The 20,287-nt window shown below is 37.3% G+C and overlaps 2 protein-coding genes across 6 annotated transcripts in view; one reads left to right on the forward strand and one right to left on the reverse strand.

Moving 5' to 3' along the window:
- acacb (acetyl-CoA carboxylase beta) overlaps positions 1–2,349 on the forward strand; it is a 28,166-nt gene extending 25,817 nt beyond the window's left edge. For all 5 annotated transcript variants that reach the window (XM_081367069.1, XM_081367071.1, XM_081367070.1 and 2 more), the window contains 3 exons: positions 155–325; positions 918–1,054; positions 1,215–2,349. In XM_081367069.1, the coding sequence (XP_081223195.1) occupies positions 155–325; positions 918–1,054; positions 1,215–1,341 (435 nt within the window). In that variant the 3' untranslated portion in view covers positions 1,342–2,349. The remainder of the gene's footprint in view (positions 1–154; positions 326–917; positions 1,055–1,214) is intronic.
- Positions 2,350–2,698: 349 nt separating this feature from the next.
- On the reverse strand, positions 2,699–11,330 carry foxn4 (forkhead box N4). The gene is made up of 10 exons (XM_081367076.1): positions 10,619–11,330; positions 9,820–9,908; positions 7,291–7,454; positions 5,756–5,847; positions 5,524–5,616; positions 5,310–5,431; positions 5,103–5,199; positions 4,786–4,993; positions 3,522–3,908; positions 2,699–3,419 (listed from the first exon to the last, which is right to left on the reverse strand). Exons 1-10 carry the CDS (start codon positions 10,766–10,768, stop codon positions 3,169–3,171), a joined length of 1,653 nt encoding a protein of 550 aa, XP_081223202.1. The 5' UTR covers positions 10,769–11,330; the 3' UTR covers positions 2,699–3,168.
- Positions 11,331–20,287: the final 8,957 nt, after the last annotated feature.

Genomic DNA, 20,287 nt, shown 5'->3' on the forward strand with positions numbered 1-20,287 from the left:
ACAAAAATTAAAAAAATTGGCACTTACGGCTCCATATGTCACTGTACACCCTTTTATGAGGAGATTTTTTTTTACATAGCTGTGGATCATATCAAAGACACATGCAATATACTAGTGGCCTTTCTGCTTTTTCACAATAACCAAACTGTTTCAGGACATCCTGGACTGGAAAAGCGCTAGGTCTTTCTTTTACTGGCGTCTGCGGCGACTGCTGTTGGAGGAGGTGGTGAAGGGGGAGATCGTGCAGGCCAACCAGGACCTGAGCAATGGACACATACAGTCCATGTTGCGCCGCTGGTTTGTGGAGACAGAGGGGGCTGTAAAAGTAAGGAAACTTAATGTATGATAGAAAAACAAAATGGACGTTTTTTTCTCCCTCTCTTCGTCAAGTCAAAAATCAGTAACAGCGGCAAATTCAGAACTTAGGATCTGGAATGATTTGGCAAGAAGTGTACAGCAGTAATTGTTAAATAAAACTATTTTAAAAATCTGTCAATTTATTTTAGTAATTCAAATAGTGAATAACAAAATATATAAATATCAGATCTTGATCTTAAAAAAAAAAAAAAAAAAAAAAATAGTAATGTTGCCTTAAAATAAAATAAGTTGAAGTTAAAATACCATGATTACTAAAACTGAAATGAAAATTAGTTACATACAAATATACAAAAACTGATGAAAATTATAGAACATAACAATTACTAAAACTTTTCCCCCAAAAAATATAAAAATAAATAATAATTTGTAATATTAATAAATTCTATAATACTAAAATAACACTGGTGGACAGTAAAGTCAAGATTTGCTAACTCTTAAAATGCATTTTCATTACCTGAACTACTAAAATTTGCAAACTTGACCATGAAAAAAGGTATGTTTTTCAAGTGAGGTAATTGTTTGATAATGGGTCCTTTTAGGCATATCTATGGGACAATAACAAAGTGGTGGTGGAGTGGCTGGAAAACCACCTTTCACAGCAGGATGGAACACGTTCTACCATCAGAGAGAACATCAAATACTTAAAGAGGGACTACGCTCTCAAACACATCCGCAGGTAGCTTCCTCCCACTTCGATAGGCGTTAAATTGCATTTTTTTTTATCTCATAGATTTAATAGCGTACATTACTGTTCAAAAGTTTAAGTCGGGAGCATAAATGACTTTGAAAGAAGATGTCAATTTTTCTCATGGATTTTTCCTGCACTATATGTTTAGCTTAGTTCAAGCCAACCCAGAGGTGACTATGGACTGCATCATCCACATGGCGCAGAACATCACTCCCTCACAGCGAGCCAAAGTCTGCCACCTGCTGGCCACCGTGGACAACTCCACCACCAGCTGATCACATACATGCCATTTCAATTAATCTACACATAGAGAGGACATGTCTTTTGAGAGTCTGTAGTCTAATTCAGTAATAATTCTTAAGACCAGTAGCCTTAAACGCACAATTTAAAATGTCCAGCAATCGCACAGTCCACTTACTGTTACTGTTTGTGTGTGACTCACAGTGATCACTTTAAGAGAAACATTTCTCACATGGACACCAGACAATTACCTTAAACTCAGTATATAGTATTTACATATTCACATTTGTGCCTTTGTGTCAATTTCCTTTGGATATAATCGACATATGAATGTACAATAAGCGGAAAAGACTGAATATTAGATTATTTTAGGGAATCGACAATGCTTTGAGCGCACAATCACGCTGTATGACACTTCCTCAGGAATATATTCAACAATTATTAAGCAGAACAAACGTATTAAATCTCTATTTTTAGAGTAAAGTAACAGTATTATATGTAAATACCTGGATAACTCTTCATAATAACTTTTATTTCTGATAAGATACGGTTGTTATGAATAAACATGGAAATACAATACTGTAATGCTTTGCGAATTGTTAATGTACATTCAAATTGTTAGAAATGTCATTAAACTTCAATTCATATTGAATGTACATTAATCTCCTAAGTGTATGTGATAACATTAATGAAAGTTTTTATAAAGCATTATCAATATCAGTGCCACTTTATATTTTAATGGCTTGAATTTTGGTTGTTTGTATAGTTTAGTTTATTTGACTTGACTGCAGGTAATTCTTTTCATATGTATGAAGTCATCTGTGCTGGTTATATAAATATGTTTGTAACTACTGCTGTACTGTGCTCAACTGATAATTCTGATTAAAGAAGTCGTACTGATCAGATTTGTTGCCTTTAATCGATTTTACGTACAAGTCAGATCAAGACTAGAGCCTAAACTCTAATCTAAGTGCCTGACTGTCTCTGTTGACTTTATATCAGGATGTTTTTAAATGAAATTCATTAAATAATATATGTTTTCACCTTGGTGTTCTGGTCATTTTTTCGACTAATATTTATTTTAATCTTATAAATATACATGGGTTGAGTCTTTTTGTTCAGTTGTGTACATACTGTATATTATTAACTTTGTTTTTGCTGAATTATTCTAGCCAGCCACACTGTATTTGCAAGGTGGCATTCAATTTATGTAATGTATTACTTAAATTAAAAGCCAACTTGCAGTATAATTGATGCATATTGTATTTGCTTGTCACGTATGTGCAACTGAAACTTTTTATCCAAGTTAAAGGAATACCTCTTTCGATCTGAATGTGAAATTTTATTGCTTGCATTTGAAATATTTTGATATGTACAATAAAAAATGATTCATGTCACCATTTCAGCTCTTTTCATAAATATAAATAAACAAACATTAAAAGAGCAGATACAGTGTCTATCACAGTACAACAAAAGACACACAACTACAGTTACAAGGCTAACAATTAAATGGACAAAATGAGAAGAAAACAAGTTTCTTTTATGGTACAGAAAAAAGCTTGGCAACAAACTCAAAATCATAATTCCCATTATTTTTTTCTTTGTTCCTTTAGTGTTGTGATAACTTGCAATTTGCATTAGGTTTATAATGAGAGCAGCACTGTAGTTAACTCTCTAGATTCTCTAAAAACATAATTGCTGATTTGGTCCTTTAAAATCCAATTCATTCAATGCAATCAGTATAGTCAATGCAAATGTCACCAGCGAACACTGTTACATCACCATAAATGCTATAGGATTAAAAAAAGATTTCTAGATCCTGCGGAGTAAAGCTCAGCTTGTTTATTTTCTTGTGGGTGCGATTAAAGCAAAACAATAGGCTTTGTTCCTCCTTGTGTGTTCATGTACTGGTTAGAAAGGGCATCTATGGCTGAGTATGAAGAGTAGAGGCCTGTCACCTGCAGGTCTGGGTAAGGCAGTCCTCCTGCATTGGACACAGGCGTGACATTGCCAGTGTCCAGGTCACAGTCAGACAGCCGAAGTGGGGAGTTACTGAGAGTACCTAATGCCTCTAGGTTAAAGCTGTCATCCTTCATCTCCTCCCACAGGTTTCCTGTTATTAGAAAGAAAGTCTGTTAGATATCAGATTAGAGTGGGAAACATCCTACGACTTTCAATACACTGATTAGTTGATTCTTTTCTAGTTAACGTTTACCTTGCCACGTGAAGTCCATAATACTTGGGTCCAGTGCATCCACCTCTGAATTCATGTCAGTGTGAATTGTGTAGAAGTCGCTGTGTTGCTTGGCATGATGCTGGTGGTGGGAGCTGTTTGTCAGGTCAGGGACGGTGTGGAGTGGGGGTGTCTGAGCAGGAGCAGGGGAGGCCGGAGCCAGGCGAGACTGATTCTGGAGGTGCAGTTGAAGGTGCTGGTGCATGGGGAGACACTGTAGAGACAGAGTGACCACTGGCTGGGGCTGCATCTGAGCTGCTATCGGAAGGGTCTGTCCTGGTGGGCAGCTGGGCAGGCGAGTCATGCCAGTATCAACAGACTTCTGTCTGCAACTCTCCGGTCTGTCTGTAATGAGTTTATCTAATTCATCTGGTGAAAGAAAAAGTAACAAAACAGGACAATGTTAATGACCGATTGTAGTTTAACATTTACCTTTATGCCCTCTAACTTAACCATGAATCTCTGCACAGTGGTACAAAAAATATTGTCGCTTCAAATAAAAAGTTTTTGATAAATAAAGCTGAATTTATAAAGTTTTGCTCCGACTTACAGTCTAGAAGAGTCAACACAAGTCGGCAGATTTTGAGCAGTCAGAGTTGACAAATTCACTGAAAATAGTGTAGTGTATGATGGGCTCAGACTTTTTTTTAGCTTCAGACTATAATTACATCCAGTCGGAGAGTATCAAATATGTTTGATATTTTGAGTAGATTTTAAAACATTGTTTTCCCTTTTTATGCATCTAGTAACGAGGAGCGTGCTTCTGTGTGAGTTTGTTGTGTTTGGAGCAACTTGAATGTCTGATAGTATGCGATGCGATAGTCCTTTAGTCTACATATACAAAGTCAGCGAGCGGATGATGCCTTGTGTTCTCAAATCTGTTCCGATTTTAAAAGTTGTGTAGTGTATTCCAGGCTTAAATGTAATCAAATTCACTGCCATGACTCTAGAGTGTTGTGGGTGGTTGTTAGAGCATTGCTATGTAGTTACTAAGTGTTTCTAGTAGTTCTTAGTGCATTTCTATGTTTTCAAGGGTGTTCTGGGTTATTGTGTACTGTCCAAAACAAAATAGCCCACACTGAAGTATGATATTCTGGTCCTCAGATATGGCTTGATAACCAGAATACCAGTATAAACAACAAAAGTGTCTAGTAGTAGAAAATATTATAAAGATGACCATTATATTAACAGCAGTCAGTACAAGATGAAATTGCCTAGCACTGATAATAGTCCAGAGATTCCAGACCTGGGTTGGCCATGCTGCGACGGATGGCTGGGAGATCTTTACGTTTCCATTTCTGCATCTCTTCCTCCATCTTGTCGATCTTTGCAGGATTGAGTGCCCAAAGACAGCCTTTTCTGGAGGAACCACTCATCTTGTTCTCCACCTTCTCAAAGCACTTGTTCAAGGACAGGTTGTGGCGTACAGAGTTCTTCCATCCATCAGGTGCTGTCTGTGAAACATAGTTATCAACAATGTACTGTAAGTAACATTTATTTGATTCCATGGCATGTTGACTCAGTCCATTTATTTTCCAGTGTGCTTTTACATAAATTCCTCACCTTGAAATAGGGAAAGTGCTCTTTCATAAAGCTGTAGATCTCACTAACAGGAAGGCTGCCTGTTTTGCTGTTCTTCAAAGCCATGGCAATCAGACAGCTGAAAATAGATCATATCAAATGTAGCCAACTTGAAATAAGTGAAATCTTGTTCCTTTCCCAGAGAATTATAATGTTTTTCAGAGGTTTTCGCAGTGAACTTTTAGTCACCTGTAAGAATAGATGGGTTTAGGGAAAGTCTTGGGCTGCAGGTCCTGGTTGTGAGCAGTAATACGGGGCTGAGGAAACAGACTCTGGCTGTTGTAGTTGCCATAAAGTCCACCGGGAGAACACTAAGGAATATAACAAAAATGTATATATTATATAATATTAAATATTACTGTTTTGAGCAGTCTTTACAAATCATACAAAATACTGAACCAACCTGTTGGTTTGCCTGAGTGAAAGTCAGCACTTGCTGAGGGGCGGTCTGGTACACTGATGTGGCACAAGGAAACCCAGGGGAAAACTGGGGCATCTAAAAAAACAACAGAATAAGCATAGGTTTTTTTAGCTCTAGCTTTTATTAATTGCAAATGGTTGTTCAGTTCTGAATGATCTTGGTTGTACATGTAGTCTGAATTAGTTTGAAATGCTGAATCTGAATCCTCACTCACGCTGCTGATGCCCAGAGGGCTGTGCTGCATTTCACTCTGTAGATGAATCGCAGATCCTGCTCCTCCTGCTACGGTCATGCCATTCAGCTGAGCTGTAAGTTTCAGCAAAGTGTGAGTATTCAAATCTTTTTGTTGTTTAAATTTGGATCTGGTTTATAAATGGGGATTCAATCCACAACTGTTAAGGCACAGCTTTCTAAAAATCCTTTATATATATATATATATATATATATATATATATATATATATATATATATATATATATATATGAAGAGTTCAGATGCAAAAGCCTCTAAGTGCCATCTGAAATTTTCTTCTAAAATTATAATTTTTATCAAGTTTGTATATTTAAGTTCAGTAATTTCACTTAAATGACAATGAAAATGACCTATTAATTGTCATTTAAGCGAAATTACTGATCTTAAATATACGAGCTTGATAAAAATAATCACTCTAGAGGAAAATTTCAGATGGCACTTCAACTCTTCATATATATATATATATATATATATATATATATATATATATATATATATATATATATATATATATATATATATGACCTCCAATGCAAAAGCCTCTAAAAGCCACCTCTGTCAAAAAATGAGATAATAATATTGAGTGAATGCTCTACGCACAAAGTATACGCTCATCAAATACTTTCACTTCAAACTCAGCCCATTCAGAAATGGCGGTACTTGGGTAGAAACCTATACCTGATAAAAATGATAATAATAAACAAAAACTTTACACTGCAAAAAATGCTTTTCCTACTCAGTATTTTTGTCTTGTTTCAGTCCAAATACCAAAAAATTCTTAAATCAAGATGCATTTACTAGATAAGTAAAATGGCATGGGATATTATGTCCTTTTTTCCAGGGGAATTAATCAAAATTAAGTGAGTTGATGCTTAAAAAAAGCTAAAATATCTGCCAATGGGGTAAGAAAAATAATCTTAATTCAAACAGAAAAAATATTATTTTCTTACCCCACCGGCATATAATTTTGCTTGTCTTACGCAAAAACTCACCTAATTTTTTTTTATTTCCCCAGAAAACAAGACTAAATATCAAATGTCATTTTACTTTTAGTAAATGCATCTTGATTTAAGAAATGTTTGATATTAGTAGACGGACTTAGAGGCTTTTGCATCTTAAGTCTTCATATATATAGGCTATATATATATATATATATATATATATATATATATATATATATATATATATATATATATATATATATATATATATATATATATTTATTGTATAAAAAAAAATTGGGTCAAAGAAACTGAGTCTAAATGTTTGGTAGACAATTGAGAAAGATTAAAGAAATAAAATCGACAACAAACGAATAATAATAAATGAATATGTGAATAAATAACAGCATTTAATTAAATCATTGGTAAAGGTGCTACGCTAATATAACCAGTCGGATGTTACAGATGTGGTAAGTGAATTCAGGTTGTTGTTTTTTTACTGACATTTTTACCACCGTTCACGCTAATTGTATAGACAGTGTATAAATCTCCTGACCTGTCTGCCGCTCCAGCAGGCTGTTCTGAGCAGAGCTGGCGAAGTCGGGCCGTCCACCCCCTATCTGCTGAAGCCGGGGAACATCCACAGAGGTGAGCCAGGACAGGGACTGAAGATCACCAGGCAGCTCGTCCTTCAGCTGCGAAGGGTCAGTAGTCAGGAGTCTGCAGAAACATAGAAATTAAATTATATTGTAATTTGCTCATATTAAATTGTATTATTCTTGGCCTACATAAACTAACTCTATTCTTTTCTCGGTTTTCAGTTTTTCTTGTAAATAGATACAAGATGAGCAAGTCTTCTTGTAAATCTGTTGTTTGGGAATAGAAATAAAAATACTTTCATCCACTGATCTAATCCAGTGCAGGGAGGGTTATTTATTCAGCCATTTCTTCATTTGCTCTAAGCATCAAGAGAGCAGAGAAAGCCTCTCGAATTCTCTCCAGACTTCCCTACAAACTTGCTATTCAGCCCAATAATTGGGGTCGCTATGACAACCCTCACTTTTCAGTTATTTTGTGTGTCTGGCCACTTCAGTGCCCCCCTCTCCATTACACCAGCCTCTAACAGTAGTCAGGTGACTAGTGCCTTCTTCACTGTCATTGGCTGAATCATATGTAAACAACGCATGAGATCATTTGAAACATGGGTATGTGGCACACGTTGCCTGCAACAGTTGGTCTAGCCCCATTGAAAAATGATCACCTATTGTGTCCCAAACGACAAATCTGCACAGTGGCACGTGGCTCTATTGTTCCCCCCCTCCCAGACCCTTCCTTGATTGTCTTTACCGTTTTTTTTAACCAACCCCTTGCATTAATCTACTGGAATGACAGGCCTCACACAACAGAGAAAAATAGGATGCCATCTGTTTCCCTGTCCCTTTCCACCCAACCCCTGTCCCCTTCTGCCCCATCCCCCCCGCCTGGAGGCATCAGACAGTTCCTAAGGGGGTAACTGGGAGGGGGTAGTTGAAGGAGTTGGAGGTCAAGCCACACTGCACACACAGTCTGCCACCTGAATAAATTACAGCATTGAAGGAAGAAGTTGGGGACGTGGCCTTGAGCACCCTGGTTGCTCCAGTTTAGAGCTTCTGAATAATTATCCTTTATACACACACACAGAGAGACACACTCGCAAATATGAAACCTTAGACACGAAAATGTCAACACTACACCGTCATTCGCTTTGAAATGTCTTCCTAACGCCTGTCTCCATACAAAGAAATGAAAAAGACACCTTGCAAAGGGAATGGGGCAGTTTAACACCTGGCTTTATGAGACCTGCATCTTTCTGATGAGTGTTAATCTGTCTTTTTCTGTTGAGTGTTATCATTTAATGGCCTTCCGTTTAATAGCTCAATTTGTTTCAATTATTGGTTTCCTCAATATTAGTTTTGTAAGTCAGTTTTCATTTATTTGGCATTGAAACATTTGTTTTCACAAATAAACTGAAATGTTACCCTAAAATACTTTTAGTTTGACAGCCCTGTAAGTTGTTTTGGATAAAAGTTTGTTTAAATGTAATTAATTGCCACAATAATTGCTAAACTCCCTCATGCTGTGTATTGTTGAATATATTTTGTATTATATCTATATTTTAAAACTGTTGACACATTGTAATATTTCATATTAAGTGTGTAAAATCCTTCACACAAATCTAAAACTGATTTTGACCTGACAATTTAATGTTGCCAAGAGCATTCACTTGTTGTATTGCCAGATAATGGCTGCGCTGTAACTCCAGAAACATTTCATTTGAGGAAACGTCATCTTACACTGCATGTCTGAGATTGACTTATATTCTGCTGATGCACAGATATAATAAAAGAAAAATAATAATAATAATGGTATTCATTATACTACTGATTTAAAAACTGTACTTCAGTAATTGGGAGGGGTGGGGGCTTTATTTTGGAAAGAATTCATAACATGCCGCATAAACTCAAATTTAGGATCGTCAAGAAAATAGGGCCTACATCCTTGTACTTATTAGCATTTCTGAAGTGCAATTGTAAACCCAGCTGTGTATTGTACAGTTTACGGTCATTAGGGTGCATTTATACAAGTGGAAGAAAAAATGATTTTATTTGCTCATTGATGCAAACCATTACGTGTCCCAGAGAAAGGGGGAGGCGGGCGCACACAGTCACGGTTTATCACAGCTCAAGTCGCCCTCGTTTACATTCTAATTGGGAGCCACTTCTCCTTGGTGACCCGTGGGGGCCCCCTCCAAGAGCCCCAATCCCTCCGTGTGCCGACAGCGGGCGTGTAAACAGAGCTGATGCTTTCTGACAGATCCATTCAGAGCAAAGATGATGTATTCTCTCGCTCCTTTCTTTTTTCACAAACCCCAATTCCCTGCCTCTCAAATCACACCTTTATTTTACAGAATAGGGAAGGTGGAGATTGTATTAAGATTAGCAGCGCTCTTCTTCTTCTTCTTCTTCCCGAAATTATCTTTTTATTCTCTAATCTGTTCAAGGTTCAAAAGCAATGAGTTCAGCCATCAAAGGAAATCACCCCCTACCTGTAGTCTTGTGCGGAGGTGAGGTGACTTTGTCCAGGGTTTTCATGAATTCCCGACATCCTGCTTGTAATTCCACTTTCAATCATCTTCTGGCAGATAAAATGCAAGTAAATGAATGAACCATGCAAAGCAGAGAATAAAAGTTATTTTACAAATGTGCATTTGGTACAAAGAAAACACAAATAAACATGGTACAAATATGTGACATTTCAATAAAAGTTAAATGTAAAAAAAAAAATACAATTAAAAAAATCTGACTCGAGTTTATAACATGGCCACATAAGAACACAATGATATGCGAATAGCTAATATTAATAAAATATGCGATGCCCAACAAAAACTTTGTTTATTGACACTATAGCTGAGCAAGAAAGGATTACATTTTAAAAAATAATAAAAGAAAAGATACTATTTTACTTCAAATTAATTTAAATTTTATATTTTACAATTCAGTGTTGATGTGATGTTTGCTTTGTTGACTATATACAGGGGTCATCAGATTTAAATGTCATAAGTCACCGTTAGGTTAACTTAACGTTACCTGTCAGTCTGCTCGCGCGTCTCAATAGCCTAATTTATTTAATCTCAACAGTGTTGTATTCAACAGAAAACGTTAAACATTTCTTAGAAATAGACGATAAACGTTTAGCAGTTGTTCTTCAAAACATCAGATAATAATTAAAGTTATTAACATCAATGTTCAGGCTGTATAATATGTCAGTCCGTACGTTAACAGGTGCGCAGCCTCTTGACTTATTTAAAATGAACTAATAAAAACACGAAATACACAGCATCTTACCTGTTTCTGCTGAATTTGTTCTGTGGTATAGAAAATCTTGGGTAACGAGACGGAGGAAAGCTCTACTGTTGGTCTGGGCACTTGTTGTCCCGCAAGAAAAAAACGTTTTTTAAATTTCCCTCGTCCGTGCGGTTCGCTCCTGACGGTCATGCGCACTGCGCGCACACGCAGCGCGAGCCGTGACGAAGGGAGGGGGTCTCGTGCTCTGACTGACAGCTGTTGCCTTGCCTCCACAATCACGCAGATTATCTGTCAGAGCATCTCACCTAAGTTACTGGTTTCCAGTGTTTTTAATTGAATCAATACTTTTCTTCTTTAGAGACTCGTGTTTTTCCTCCGTGTCTCTTTTTCAGTAGTCCACAGGTGCGTCTTTTCAAGTCCGGTACAACTTCTCTTTCACAAAAATAGAAACATAAAGTTGAGAGTTTAGACAAAATCCTCTGTTTCTGTTGGAGACATCGTTTTATAGACTATAGAGTCCTTTAAACTCAGAGAAAACGAGTATAAACTCCTATAATCCAGAGACCTCTAACAAATTCTGCAGTGATTTCCATGTTCCTCGGTAGCCATAGGCAACGTAAAATAACACAAATAACAGTTCCTGATATTATTGTTCACTTATCTAGCCTATATGTAGGACTCTTTTTTTTTTTTCTTTAAAGCCCTAAATAAAGACACATCCTCTCCGTGCGGTTCTGTGAGATGTTCTGTCCTAATAAGAGCTTTTGTTGAATCTACTGCTCGTGATTTAACCGCCTTTAAAGCCGCGTCGTTTGGTTACACTGCGGCGGGAAAAACGTACAGAGTGGCGCGCGCTGGACATGACAGATATCACACAGATATCACACAGATATGACAGGCTCGCCTCCTGGTAGAAAATGTAACAGCATGCAGTGAGTTAATAGCTCTCATGTGAAATAATTATGAAAGACAGCAAATAATGATACTGACGGAACACAAAGTGTTTTAAAACCGTTTACAGTATTTTATTTGTAACCTAGAAAGTAAAAACAAAATTAACTACATGTACATAGGCCTATCTAATTATAATGGCGCTGCTTATAATTACAGGTATTATTGTATTTAATAAGATTGCCGTTTAATATGCTATTTGTATAAGTGGATAGTGGAGAAAGGAATCCAGAATAAACTCAAGGCAACAACCAGAAAAAAGTACACAGTTCTTCCTATTTGTCTTTAAACAAAACTTCAGGGAACTTTTTGAATTTTGAAATATAGGTTTCAATTCCTGTGGGAAGTGATCCGGCCGGTGTCGTTAATTGACTTGAACCACATGGGACACTACAGATGGTAAATCGCGAAGTCACAATAGTTACAATCAATGCGCACTTGCAACGGACAAAAAGACGCTCCCAGAGAAGAGCGCGGGGTCCTAAAGCCCGTGTGTGTCTCTCTCAGGCTCAGTAACTACACTGCATGCACTATTTACAAAGTTTGTAATGTTAATGGAATGCTAGCCTATATATATATATATATATATATATATATATATATATATATATATATATATATATATATATATATATATATCAATTTTAAATAATTTTAGATTAAACAAGACGTCCAGAAGCATCACATTTGATTTTAATCTATTGAAATTAAAATAATTATTTTTGTTAGTTATGTAGGCTACATTGTAGAGTTTTAATTTACATCATATGTTAAATAATATTTATTACATTATTTTAGTGTCATGTGTGTTACCATGGTGGTGTTTTATAGGCCTATTTGTTTGGATGACACTGTGCCTATAGATTAGCAGAGGTGTAATAACTACCTGAAAACCACTTAAACGGATGAACAGATTGAATATTGGCTTTTATTCACGTATAAACATTCATCAACTCACACATTATGGTAAACGAAAGCTCAAGCATTTTCACTTGATGTACGAGAACCAATGAGGTTCAATCTCGTGTGTTACGCAGCTCGTTTTAGCTTCTGCAAGAACCAATGAGGTTTATTCTGCAGTGTTTGAGCTTCCACAAGAGGTTTGAACCTGCTTGTTTGTCAAGCAGGTTCGGATGAGCTTCAGTTTATGTTCACTGATCAATGTTTATATGTGAATAAAAGCCTAAATTAAATCTGTTCAACTTATAAAGTGATCGTGTCTCCTCAGAAAATTTGGATTAAACTGCTCAATTCATATGGATTAGTTTTATGATCTCTTTATGAACTTTTTGAAGCGTCAAAGTGTAGTTGCGTAAATGTCAACAGAGGGACATAAAGCTCTCAGATTTATTTTGTGTTCTGAAGACAAATGAAAGTCTTATAATAATAATAATGACATGAGGGTGAGTAATTAATGACAGAATTTAATTTTTTTTGGATGAACTTCAACTAACCCTTTAAGTAAAATTACAGATACCTTACAGTGTAAATGACTCCATTACAAGTTACAAGTCACCAATTTACTTGAGTAAAAGTCTTAGGGTAGAGTACTGATTTGAACAGTACCTAAGTATTTTACTTGTCCTGAATGTAGGCTCAAACATGCATTAGTCTTCAAGAGACATGCCAGTAAAAAACAAAAAACAGGAGAGCAAGCACGTTTATTTTCTAAAGTCGAAATAAAACTGACACTCAAGTCTCAGTTAAGCTCAAGTGCTCAAAAAAGGGAATAAGTAAACTAATATCCTTCAAAAAGATATATTCAATTTAATGGTGTTAACCATCATTGAAGCCTAAAAATGTCAAAGCCTAGTTGCAGTGGACGTGCTGATTTCAGCCCCATCAGTGGCTGCAGCCATGTCCTCATCTCATATATGAAACACATGTGATTCAGCAACTACATGCTAATGCATTCACATACTGTAGGTGAGTAAGGGCAAAACACACAAGATTTAGTACCTTCAATGCTGTAGATGGCGATAGTGTTTCTTTTGTAGCAGAAATAAACTGCTGCAGAAAAAGTTATGTTATTGCATTACTCATTACAAATGTATTGGAGTAAAGAGAACATATAGGCTACTTATTAAATAGTATAGTCAAGTAAAGAGTAAAACTTGCCAATATCTTAAAGTACAAAGCAGCAAAAAAAGATAGGCCTACTTAAGTACAGTAACTAAATCTACATTTACTGTACACCATACTGTATATTAGTATTACTTCAGATTGTGGAAATGTAACTTGTGGGGAACTTTGATTCGTCTAGTGGCTTACCAACACTGGTGGTTGTCGGTATGTTAAAGGTAAAACAGATTTTAGATGTTCCCTTTTCATATTGTTAACTAAAACTGTCAGTTAACTGCATTTAACTGAAGCTTACCAGCAGTTTTAGGAGTGTTTTTTGACAAAAAGGTTCATACAATTGCCATAAAGAAGTCACAACACTGTTTCACACTTAACTTCAAGTTGTTTTGATTTTAACCCAATCACTTGGGTCACTCTTCTTCTGTTCTAACCTCCATTGGTTCTTTCTGTTTCCTAGACTAATGAGAGACCCTGAGTTACCCTTTGGACGGCTGTCTCCCAGGATGACATTGGACTACAGCATCTTCCAATAATGTCTTGGTAAGATTATATTTAAAAGTGTAGTTTTATGATCAAAACTAGTTTTTAATTGTGGAGGGGCAACACATAAATAATGCAATGAGATGAAAGGAGGATTGAGAAACATTCCTCAAAAGCCTGATGTACTGTATCATATTTGATACTCACATTTTAACATGTTTTTTTTTTTCTGAAAATGATGAATGAACCAAAGTTGCTTTGGTCCAGTAGGAGTTCATTTAAAAATCTAAATAATAATATTATCTATACCTGTTATCTCTACATATATAAATCAGTAAAGACTTTACAGCAAAATACACGTACCATGAACTTGAGGGTGGGTGGACATTTTTATAATTATACTAAAAGGCCTTTTACTTGCTAAAAAAGTATAAACTGTCATTCATAATTTAGAGGCCTTAAAAATTTGGGAATCAAATATTATACAGTAGTCTTTATTAAACTACGTGAATAAGGGGAGATGGGGAAAGAATTTACAACACTGCAGGTAACTAAATTCTGTGCGATGATTTATCATGTAACAAGATTCAATATGTTTGTTAAACATGATCACACTTTACACCGTGATTACTAATATTAATACATCACTAGCAAAAATGCAATAGTGTGCCTTGCCATACATAGAAAACATTTGTAACTCTCAAATTAATTGAATGGGCCCCCTTGTGTTAGTGGTCACCTTCTATTCTTCTGTTTCTGTTCTGACCTTCAAAGTTCCAGTTCAAACACCACGTCTTGGGGGTCACCAATCAGGTCACCTCTTGACACTAGTCTTGACCTTTGGCCATATGAGCAGGTCATGGCTGATCTAAACTCTGACAGGGAGAGTAAATGAAAGCTTTCTTCACTCTGCTATTCATTAAACACCTTTAAAAATGACTTGTCGTCCCACTTGGCTTATGTCAAAACGGTTATCTTTTGGATAATTAGTTTGAAGATGCCTCGGGCAACCTCTGTAAAAGTGTATTTCAGGAACACTCACAATGGCATGTGGAGAGTACCTATAAATTGAAAAGCCACTTCAGATACTTCTTTGGTAAGTCTAGAAGCTTTTATTGAATATTCATTAATTAAAATTAAACTAATAAGAATATGATGATTACTGTTAGAACGCTGATTTTTTCTAGTTATTGTCATTTCTAGCTCAAGCTCATAGCTCCTCGCTCAAGAAGCGAACAGCAAAAAAAAAAAACTGATGAAACACAGCTAATACTGAGAAAAGAGGACATGAAAACGAGAGAGTGAGGTGGGACTTTCGGTGGGAACGCGGCAAAGCCGGTGTTATAATACACCCTTATTCTCCGTTTGGAATCTCTAATGGGAAAATCAAGTGCTGTGACTCCTGTATAATAGGATTTGCCGGGTCTCGTGCTGCATCAGGGCCCAGTGGGCAGCACAAAGCCTGTTAAGGCTGGACAAGCATTACTAGAAAGGGGGGTGTGGAGCAGAACGGGCCTGTGGTGTAAGGGGGCGAAGGTAGCCTTGACAACAGAGGTTGTGAATGGGACAACTGTGAATATGACTGTGGACAGAAGGGTGTGTGTAGTCTTACCTTTACAGTGCAATGGCCTTGCTGTTTGCAATACATGCAGAACTAGAAGGCCATTTGATGAAAGCAAACAATTATTTTGAACAGAGTTTAAAGGAATATTCCAGGTTCAAAACAAGTTAAAGGTGTGTTCACCCTTGTGCGGAACACAGAAGAAGATATTTAGAAAAATCTTGGCCATCAAACAGTTTTGGTGAAAGCTGACTTTCAATGTATGAACAAAAAAACATTTCTCAATATATCTTCTTTTAATGTTCCACAGAAGAAAGTCTTAAAAAAAACTGCAGAAATATTGGTTACAGTGAGGTGCTTACATTCATTAGTTAATACTTATTAAATTATAGCCACAAGCCATAAACAATGTTGGCCCTATTTTAACGATCTAAGCACATGGTCTAAAGCGCACGACGCATGTGTACTTAGGGCGTGTCCGAATCCACTTTTGCTAGTTTGACGACGGGAAAAATGGTCGGCGTGCCCAGCGCATAGTCTAAAAGGGTTGTCCCTGTTCTCTTAATGAGCGATGGGTGTGTTTTGGGCATAACGTGCAAAAAACAATCTCATTTCCTATTCCCTTTAAAAGGTTTTTGTTGGTCAACGGTGCAGTCTATTTCAGTTGCCTCAAAATAGCAACACGCCAACAATGATCCTGAACACACCTCGTTTTCAGACCAGCACGCCCATGGGCGCACAGATGGCATTTCGCAAATGCATTTGCTATTTAAACAACGTGGGGCAAGACGTGAAAATGATAACTGCGTCAGGCTGAAACTAGCAAAGAACATTTGCGTCGCCTGGTTGCACAGGGTGTATGATAGGGCCCTATGTGTTAACAGGATTTTACAGAACAAAAAAAGAATGACCATTTCTGTGTAAAGTTATATCCAATTTCACAATTTTGTCACCACAACAATGCAATGCCATAAACCATAAAACAAATGTAAAAACAATGATTTAAACAGCTTTCCATTTTGTTATTATCGTGACCTACCAGCGTCAGTTACGTCGCTTCACTGCCATTCACAAATTGTCTCCTGTGGCCTCATGGGATAGTAAAGTGTCCATCATATGCACACTTTAGAATCTCGCCGGAAGAAGTAGGTCATCCGGGTACTTTTTGCCTACTCTTTTATGAGGACTGTCAATTCAGACATACTTCTTTTGTCACATAACCTACTGTTTTTCACCTACTATAGCATATAGTAGGGAAGTATTTCGGATGAAGCCACGGTGTTACAAGTTTTTATAAATAAAACACATTTCTGCTGTTAAATTCCGTTGTTAGTGCAACACTGTTACTTCGATTTATTTATTTATTTTACATGAGGGATGAGTTGTAATGACTGAGCTTAACTTGTATTGAACCTGGAATATTCATTTAGTCAGGGTTAAGTTGATATAAATAAAGTTCAAGTGCACTTCAAAGGAAACGGTCTTCACTTGTCACCTTGTTGAAAATTAGCAAGAGTGACACTGAATATCACATGCATGTCAAGCTTGATACAGTATATCTCTCACACTTGAGATTCAAGGCAAGTGCAGTAGGAAATTCAATCTTTTCTACTGGATTATTTGGGTCATTAGTGGAGCGAAAAGAGACACCAGTCAGTCGTCTCAAGCATGAGTCAGATAACAAGGCAAAGGGAAAATGAAGTTGGGCTTAGTAATAGTCGCTGTCTAAAACCTCATAAAGTCTAGTCCATCCAAGAACCACATGAAGTAATTGTTCGTTGGCTCTGTTAAATTACAGGACAAGCTGTGATTGAATGACTAACATATGCTGGTTGAGTCTTGAGCCAGCTGGCTTCAAGTGGCCATGGAGGAGTGCTGTCAGCCCAAATGACAACTTTATTGTGCATCTCTTTCAAACTCACAGATTGAATGTACAGTGGTTAATTAACCATTAATTTATTTCCCTAATCAAAGATCAGAAACAGGAGCCACTCTGTTGTAATGTTTGGTTTTACCGTAGCAGCGATAGAAGACTGGGGGAAGGGTTGATATCCACATTTAGCCGGATCGTGTTTCCTTATCTTTGTGTTACACCCAGTGCAGTGGTAGACACCTAGGTAAGCACTGAATAAGATCTCTGGTTCTCTGAACCCCCTCCTGACTGGTCCATGAATCATTAAATACCCAGGCCTTGCAACCAGAACATGGGTCATTACTGTGAAGAGCACTGCAATAATAGATGGACATCCTCTCCACGTTTGAGCCACCTAAGTTTGGACCGCAAGCAAGTTTCAGAGTTTTCAGAGAAGTTTCACTGAAGAATAATTTCTAGATTCACAGTGGAATTTTGGGGTGTTCTATGGCACGAGTTGGGATGGAAGGATTTGCTTGGCTCTAGCTCGAGGTGAAAGGATTGTTTAGGACAAAGTTGGTCTGGATGCGACTAGTTCCCATATTTTGATCGGTGGCTGAACCAATCAGCTTACAAGATGCAGGTAGGATCTGTTTGCATGCATCTAGAGATATTTGCTCAGCATGTTTTCACTGCTATTATCTGTACATCAGCCAGCAAAGAAAGCATTGAAATAAAAGCAATGATGAAAAGAAAATATCAAAAGAAAGATCAAAAGAAAGCAATACATTTCAGCATTCAAAGTGTCCATTAACATGCTCTCATACTCTCTTCAGTTTCTACTTCCTGTTTGCTTTTATTTTGTACACAGTTGACAGTGAAAGCTTCAATGTAGCACAATGTGCTAGTGTAGCTCCAACATGTCACCCATTGATTGATCACAAGCTGTAAATCTGACAAAACTTCAGGTTTTTTTACTCTTAGAAAGAGAGATGTAACTAGACCTCACTGCTAACTTTAGGAGAGTGATACGATTGCCCATTATGTCTAGTCTTTCCTTTTCTTGGCCAGGCCTGCTGAGGAGTAGGATGTCTTTACCATATCTTTCTCTCTCTTCCTCTCTCCTTCCCTCTCTCTTTGATTTGGTTGAGGTCATCTTAACTCAGCCACGACTGACATTTTAGACCAGGCAGAAGGACCATTTCTTAATTATAAGGCAATAGCTTTTATACCAAAGAGCACCTAATGTGACAAATGGATGACCAGTCTTGTGATTTAAATACTTTGTGTCTTCATAACTATTTTATTTTCTTTATAAGGGAAAAACTAAAGCTTCTAACTAAAGAAAATAACTTGATCTCTTGGCTATACAATGAATAAAATATGGTTGACCTTAATAGTTTTGACTAAAGTGTGATTGTTTGGTGCTTACGGTATTTAAATGGTTGGGAATTATCTATTGTAGAAACATGCCCATTATGTGATGTGAATATCTGGACATACTTGACTGTATGTTTCATATGATTTGAAAGCTTATACTAAAATGTTTGAAAGTATTTTCATTATTCAGAAAAACTATTTATTTATATAATAATAAGGAAACGGTGGGTGTGTCCAAACTTTTGACTGTATATGTGAACCATACAGGTTTCTATGAGAGTAACTGCTTTCAGTTGTGTCTCTCATTTGAGAAGAGGAACAGTCTTTTCCTGTGCTGATGTCCATGAGTCTTATCACACTGAAAGTGTCACACTATAAACATTAGCATCCCCTCTGTCCATTGTTCCTCATGTGACATTGAGTTCAGCTTGTTCCCATGTGGGGACAGAAACTAGAGAGGGGGAGTCTCCACAATAATGCTGAGATTGAGATTGGTTCTGACATCTCAAATAGGGGATCTTCAATGATATTGTTCACCTGCCCCTTTGGCTTAAAGCAGGGGGAGAGGGGGAGGGGCATGTTTTGGGGTTGTCGGTGAGGACATGAAATGATGGGGAGTGTGAAGTGATGTGAGGTGGTGGGTGGTGATTCACCACTTAAGGGGTGCATGCGGTGGGATGAAAATTTTATTGGCGGACAGGTGGACGAAAATCTCCCATCTGAGAAATACGTCCCCCTCCCAAACACACACACAGTACCCTTGATTACGGTGTTCGTATAACTGCGGCGTTCAGAACAAGCCTCCATTGTGTGCCCCGAGGGCATGCTAAATGAGTGTCTCAGAGAGCAGCGGGACACAGACCGTTACAGCACAATTTAGTCTGTCCTGTTGTCTCAAGAAGGCCTCATTTCAGAAGCTCTCAGATCAGACAAATATAAGCAACCCCCTCCCTCCCTTCCTCTGTCCCTCCTTCCCTCCATATCTCCCTCTTTCTCTCTCCCTCTTCTGCTCCTTTGCCCTCTCCCCCTCTACATCCAACCAGCCCGCACCAGCCCAAATAGGCCAAATCTCATCTATTGTCCTGGGACTGCCCAGTGTGAAATTCGGTGTGACATTAAATGTTTTCTAATGAATAAATTTTGAAAGGATATGCAGAGAGAATATGTGTAATGGAATGTAGACTGCATTTTAAAAGCTTCTTTATTGTCCATCGTCTTTGGAATTTACAGGACAAAAAAACTGGCCCCTTTCAGAGCTAATGAGGTTTATGCGGGTGAAAAGGGGGCGGAGGAGATTTTGGGGGCTTCTAGTCGTTAGATTAGACTTGGGTGTTTTTTTTTTCTTTTCAGTTTCTTCTTCTAATTTGCTATATGAAAGTCAAATATCCAGGGTTCTAAAAAA

The sequence above is a fragment of the Scardinius erythrophthalmus genome (genome assembly GCF_964197995.2).
Source record: "Scardinius erythrophthalmus genome assembly, chromosome: 5".
Classification (NCBI taxonomy): domain Eukaryota; kingdom Metazoa; phylum Chordata; class Actinopteri; order Cypriniformes; family Leuciscidae; genus Scardinius; species Scardinius erythrophthalmus.